Source organism: Asparagus officinalis, chromosome 6 (assembly GCF_001876935.1).
Source record: "Asparagus officinalis chromosome 6, Aspof.V1, whole genome shotgun sequence".
NCBI classification, from domain to species: domain Eukaryota; kingdom Viridiplantae; phylum Streptophyta; class Magnoliopsida; order Asparagales; family Asparagaceae; genus Asparagus; species Asparagus officinalis.
The window spans coordinates 41494230-41501309 of NC_033799.1; the positions used below are offsets into that span (position 1 = coordinate 41494230).

General features: G+C 33.3%; 1 protein-coding gene across 1 annotated transcript in view; it reads right to left on the bottom strand.

Moving 5' to 3' along the window:
• The window catches only part of LOC109844842 (ubiquinone biosynthesis O-methyltransferase, mitochondrial), a 14368-nt gene extending 11977 nt beyond the window's left edge, over positions 1-2391 (bottom strand). The window contains exon 1 of the mRNA XM_020413994.1: positions 2035-2391. Within this exon, the coding sequence (XP_020269583.1) occupies positions 2035-2303 (269 nt within the window). The 5' untranslated portion in view covers positions 2304-2391. The remainder of the gene's footprint in view (positions 1-2034) is intronic.

Genomic DNA, 7080 nt, shown 5'->3' on the forward strand with positions numbered 1-7080 from the left:
TTACTCTATGCATTTGAAATAACCCATTCACATGATCAACTGTCTATTGGAAAACGTAAATCTCAGCATGAACAAATTCCTTGCATAAACGCCAAAAACATGACATAGTATTTTAAGGAAATATGACCAGCTCAATGCATATAATTCAAATAATAACTTCACCATAACGTTAGCTTCGAGAAGAAAAAAATTAGACATTAAGCTCACAATAAAGAGTTGGCGCCAATTCCTCTTCCCTTTGCTTTAATCACGGATGAAACTGGCTAAGCACTAGAAGCTCAATTACACTGGTACATTTTATTTGCAAATGATATTGCATTAATTGACGACAGAAGAGAAGACAAAATGTTTAACTTAGAACTGTGAAGAGAATGTTTAGCATTTATATATATTAGGATTGGTGATGTAGGACAAATTAAAGTAATGCAGATGAATGAGGATAAAGTTGTTAGGATTCAAAACTTTGTGTTTGATTTATCTGTTAGGATATAAGATTTGAAATTTAATTTAGTTGGTTGATTTGAAAGTTTTTTTGATTAGATGAGATTTATTTAGATTTTAAATTTTCGTATGATTAAATGAGGATTTGTGGGTTGAATTCTAATTTTGAATTTGAAATTTAGTAGAGATAGAATCATAAAACTTATATATATGGTTTTTCTTTTCATTGTAATTAAAGAGAAAATTAAAGATCAATTTAGCTGAGAAAGGCTTTAGCACGAGGTTTTTGTTGTGGTGGGCATTTAATTTGCTAATGCGTGAATCCATTATTTCAGGCTAGATATCCGTGAGTGAACCCAATCCAGCCAAGTTATCTTCTATCTTGTTTTACTTTACTTGTTCTTCTAGTTTATTAGATCTAAAATCAAATAATCAAAATCCACTTCTGAAAACAATCAACCAGCAGCCCCTCATCAAATAATTAGTCCATTGTTCAAATTTTCAAGAGTGCTCACTGACATCATCGTTGGCATCAGCGACCAACACTGCTCCTTTCCTTTGATTCACGCCTAAACACAAACCCACTATTGCCCTCATCCTCTTCACGTGACTTCGCCAGAAAAACCCAGCATACTCTCTCCAACAAAGTTTCTATCTTGTTTCCCTTGAACTAGTCCAGCAAACCCAACACTTCCATCTTTTAACCTTTCTCACATTAAATACAAATTCAATTTAAAGTCTGTTTTCAGTTGCTTCCCTCGCCAATAGGAATGTGACTTTGGGAGAAGTTCAAGAAGAAACTTGAGCACATCTCACAATCATAGCCAAGAAATACCAAAGATTAGTCATTCCTACTACTTACGCTCAAAGGTCACAAAGGATGTTTGTTCATAGAATCAACATAGATAGTTAAAGTGGAGAAATTCGGTTAAGAGTCGTCTTTTATAGATAAATATATTTTTAAATGCTAGAGGGATCCCTCCTACCTCTCTCAATGCTAAGAGAGAACACTAAACGACCATTGCGAAGTCTTACAAGTTACAACTATCTTCAAATTCCTCATTTAACAAATAATAAAAGGCAAAAAGTGTCAAGATTCAAGTGTCGAAAAGCAACACGTATGAGAGACAAGTCTAGCCAAACAACTGCGGAGGAGATGAACTGCAATATGTTAACTGTAGCACACAAAAAACGGGTGCATTGTGGAGGACTCAGAAGTAGCTTCATTCGAGTATAAAATGAGGAAGAACGACTTTCTTATGGTTCGCATGAGCGCAATGTGAACCAAAACAGGGTGGATTGAGTTAGTTTTGCTACAAAGTTATAGAAAGATCCAGCCATACCTTCAAGATGATGCAATTGAAGACGATGCAGTTCACATAATTCAATTTAATTCAGAATGGTCATATTAATAAGACCAACACTATGAAATTGATAGGAAAATATGTTTACAAAATCTATAAGACCCAACAATATTCTATGAATCAAAGTGTTTGACAATTAAGAAACAATATGTCGTTGGTGGTTTTGTTTAACCAAACGCAATCATCCAAACTACTCTTGAGGAAGAAACATCAGAGAGAGAGAGAGAACCAGGTTTCAGCAATGGAGGCAAACTTAGCGACCTCGTCGGCGTCAAGAGAAGAATACAAGGGCGATGGATTAACGCCACCACCGCCGGCGATTTTGACTTTCGGCGTTTGAGTTGTCGGCGGCGGAGGAGGAGGAGGAGATGCGTCGGATGAGCAGAATCTTTGGAGAGGTTTTAGAGGAAGGGAAGAGGGTTTAGGGTTTCGAATTTGGGACCGAAGGAGAAGATGAGAACGAGCTCTGAAGAGATGAGGAAGCGATCTGGAGGTCATTTCGCGCTTCAGTGGGTGCCGATTCAGAGAAGGGAGAGCTTCGAACGGACTGTGCCCTTTTGCTCTGTCTCTCTCTCCTCTCTCTCTCTCTCTCTCTTTATTATTTCAAGATTTATGGTTTTTATATTATGAATTTATTTTAAGTTTTAGGGTAAATTACATTTTTTTTTCTTTTTCTTTTTTTTTCTTTTTTTCTCATTTAGGTTGTGTTTCGTTCGACTGAAATTGGAAGAGAGTAAACGAAAGTGAGAAAGAAAATCACGTTTAACTATTTGGCTTGAATGAATAGTAAAGAGAAAAAGAAAATGGGAGAAATTTGGAAGGAAAGTGGATTGAATTTTCCTCGTTCCCAACCTAGCCAAAGCTGGGGGAAATTTTATCGGGAGGAAAGGAATGAACTCCAGGACATAGTTATACGTTGTCGGCCATTTTGTTTTGTCATCCAATTGATTTTATGTTGGGGCCAAGTGGAATAACTAAGGGGCTGTTTGGTTCTCTGTTTTTGAGGAAAATGCTCTCTTAAAAGCCTGTCAAAAGTGCTAAAAGTGTCACTTTTTGGCAGGCTTTCAAGCAAAATCGCCTTTTTTAGAGACGAATAAGCCTGCAAAAAAGTGACACTTTGACAGGCTTTCAAGGGAAAAAAATTCTAACCAAACGGACCCTAAATGTGTGTACTCGGTTTAGGCAAAAAAATATTCACTTGTTCTTATGTGGGCCCCACATTACATGGGTAAACAACTATCTTGCTTTGTACGGTTGCTATAAATTAGAAACAAACTTATATTAGTCTCTTAAATCTTTCATATTTTGAGATGAGCTCAAATGATTAAATTTCTACTATGTCCTCCAAAATCTAAGTTAATTCAGAATGCGCAATGAAATCATTGAAATTGCCATTAGGTCCCAATTCTAATAGATTGTTTCAAACTAATCTCTCAATTGTTACTTTTACTCTTAATTGTAGGGATTAACTTTAAAATTACATGAGAATAAAGCAGCCTACTAGCAATTTCAATGATATGAGAGACTCGTTTCAAAATATGAAAGATGTAAGGGACTGATATTGGAAATAAAAACCTTATTTTAAAATTTTGTGTGCACACAAAAATAGCCATTTACTAAATGTAGTTCTTTTCTTATAAAGGACCAAAATAACTTGTATTGATTTTCATATAGAAATATAAATCTATAAAAATTTCTAATACATAGTTTGTATTTAACATAAGTTAAGTTAATTGTAGTTCTTACATCGGTTTTATTAAACTATTATTATTTTATTTCCAATTCTCTTCCTAATCAAACAACAAAGAGATTCTTATTTTCTTTTCTTTTTCTTTCCTTTTCATTTCCATCGTTTTCTCTCAAACCAAACACGGCCTAAAAGTATCCTTCCACAGAATGGAATGACCTCTATAGAGGTATCAAATCATATATAGAAAAGAATTGCTACAAAAGCCCTCTCTTGTAGAGCCTGACTTATACTAGTCCAAGGTAGCAAAATATAGTAGAAAGACAGACCTCAATACTATAACCAAAAGTAAAACATGTGCACAAACAAGGCTGGTGCCAAACCAAAATACAATCATTGGCAGTGCACACTTGAACTATATTGTTTGCCCTTGTAAGACATTACTCTAAAAATACACTTGTTTAAAACCTTACTCTTAAATACCCTAACGTTTCTAAAACTTGCATTTTTAATACCCTAAGGATATGTTTGGATTGGGTAATATTTCGTGGTAATAAGCCCTTATTCTTTAAGATCAAATAGCTAAGTGTTTGGTTCAAAATTATGGAGGGATTAGGCCAGACCTTTTAATCTTTAAAGATGAATAATTCGGAGTTTCTAGATCAGACGAGGAGGTGTTATTATAGTATAGGGACTATTTCTTATTATAAAAAGCGCAAAAACAGACTTGCAAGGGGTAGGAACTTGTAATGCTTACATGCTGAAGTTTATTATAAAAAGCGCAAAAACAGACTTGCAAGGGGTGGTGCAGAAACTGTCGCTTGAGGATGTTGAAAGGATTAATATTGCTGGAGACAATGGGGTTACTGCCGTCGCGGTCATTGCTGGCGGAGCTGATGCTTGACGCTAATTGAGAAACTCGTTATCTATTTTTAAAACTTTGTTTTTTGTTGTTTTGTTTTTCTGTAGTTAGGTTGGATCAGTTAGTATTGTAGGGATTTCATATACTTTTAAACCTATGTGACTGTATTTTGTGAACTCGTACATTTATCATTACTAGTTGAGATGCACGTGCAATGCACATGGTTAAATATCATGAGTTGAGATGTACTTGGTTGAATATCATGATTATTTAAATTGATAAAAATAAAGTAAAAATAAAAAAAGAAAACAAAGTTTTTTGTGGGATTGATCATCAACTCAATAATCTCTCTCTCAAATAAAAAAATAAAAAAAGAAAACAAAGTTTTTTGTGGGATTGATCATCAACTCAATAATCTCTCTCTCAAATAAAATATTATCATTGTTTCTTGATCATCAACTCAATAATCTCTCTCTCAAATAAAATATTATCATTGTTTCCTTCAACCCAGACTGTGACTATATAATCTACTATTTGTGAGTTATAAACACATTAATTTAGTACAATATCTCTATTTATTAATATCTTGAAGTGTTCAAAAGATGAGTGATCATTCAATTCGTAAAAAAAAATTTTGCATAGGAATTTACTTGTAATATGTCCATTAAACTTTTATACATAGTTATGATTTGGCTCATATTCATGTTAACTTTTAGTTGATGTTTCGCTCATATTTATAATATCTAATATTCTTATTCAATTTTATAGCTCATTCTATGTATCATAGAAGTAAAATTGAAAGTATGAATAATATATTCTCTTACGAAATTAGAATAGAGAGATTATGATATATTTCGTCATGTGCTCTAAATATAATTTTTTCTTTGATGCAAGGTCTCTATCAAATATTACCCAAAACGATGTGAATGAAAAATGCTATTATAACTCACTTGTCTAGGACAATTGGATTATATATAGGATACATAACTCATCTAGAATATCCATATCTCCTAAGTGGATTTTGTTATTATGAGAGCAACATGTTAGATGCTCATATTCAAAAATTTTGGCTATATAAAAGACACAATATTTTAGAGTGCATAGCTTATATATCGTAAAATGCATATCGCTTCATGAATAATTTTTTTCTAATAATGATATTATTACAATGATATTACTATTCAATATTAAATTAATTTTATTATATAAGATTATACGACCCTTTTTAATAAATTATAAAGTATATATATGAAAACATCGATGCTTATAGCCAGTAGTTCGGCTCCACAAAATAGGTTAACATTGTAGTTTTCTATTTTGTAGTATTGTTTGCAATGCCATTACCTTTCCTCTTTATCTTATTATTCACACTTTTCTTATGTACGTTTTCTTTTGCTAAACATTCAATTAGCTATATTTAATTCTTATAATATCAGAGGTTAGAATGTTCTTTTCTATTTAAAAAGTATTGGCATGATTTTCTTAAAAAATATATACACATAGTAACAATAGTATATACTTCAGTGAAACTCAAACATTGGCTTTAAGCCATTTAGAGTGAGGTCCTTTCTATGCTAGAATGGTAATATAGTGATTAAAAAGTCTAAAAGTCAAAGAAAAAATTTCTACAAAGGAAAAATAATTTAATATGTCAAATTAAGAATTAATTTTTATAAAATTTACATGGACAATGCAGATAGCTATAAAAAGTAAGGTGTATATTTTCATAAAATTTTTATAGTGAGTGACCAACTACAATCATTCTAATTTAAGCATAAATAATTACTATTTTAGTTACTAATTTGATATGTGTAACTATGGAATAAAACAGGAATAGTGATGTGCATACTTAACTATGGTTTAATAATCTTAAGAACGACTAATTTTTCAATATCATCATTAGTTGATGTGTATATGCATTACACTGAAAACACAATGAAAATTTAGAAAACTACTAAATAGACACTGTTTTCAGCGAAAGTTGATTCCATTGTCGATTCCATTAAAATTTTAATCGTTTACAGAAAATTTCAATGAAAAATTGAGAAAATTACAACTCTCGAGAAAATAACACAGAAATCGTCTATCGAATCCTGTTTTGTGAGACTTTGCCTGTGCCGGGAGTGCTTTGACTCGTGGACCACCAAATCACAGATCGTGAGGGTGTTTAGAGATCCTTCCTTCGTTTATCGAAGTAAGGATTTGAAAGCGAATATCTTATCGATGTAAGATGTTCACTCTTCCAAAGATCAAGTCTGAGCTTAGATCTCTAGGAGTCACCAAGTGATGCTTATCAAAGGGTGAAAATTCTCTTCTTTCTTCCTCAAAATCAACAAAAGCTCAAGCCTTTTCTGCTCCAATCTGCTCTCTGTCTTTATTTCGTGTTTAGGGAGGTATTTATAGGGGTAGGAGTGCATAACAGTGGAAAAGGGGGGCAAGATAACTGACCAAACGACTGCTCTTTGGCCGCGCCAGTCAACACTGCCGCGGCTATTGGCGCGACAGTGTGGACTGCCACGGTCGAAGGAGCAGTTATCACCACGTTCCATCGTGCTTGAAACTATTCTCCCACGACCTTTAACCATTTTTTTGTGGTTTAACTGCTTGTCCACGTCAGCACATGTTCCATTTCTGATATGCCACCACGTGAACTTTGAAAATCATCGTATAACTGCTTATTTAACCGTCTTGGCAACTCCCTATAATAGCCGCTGCACCATAGGCTA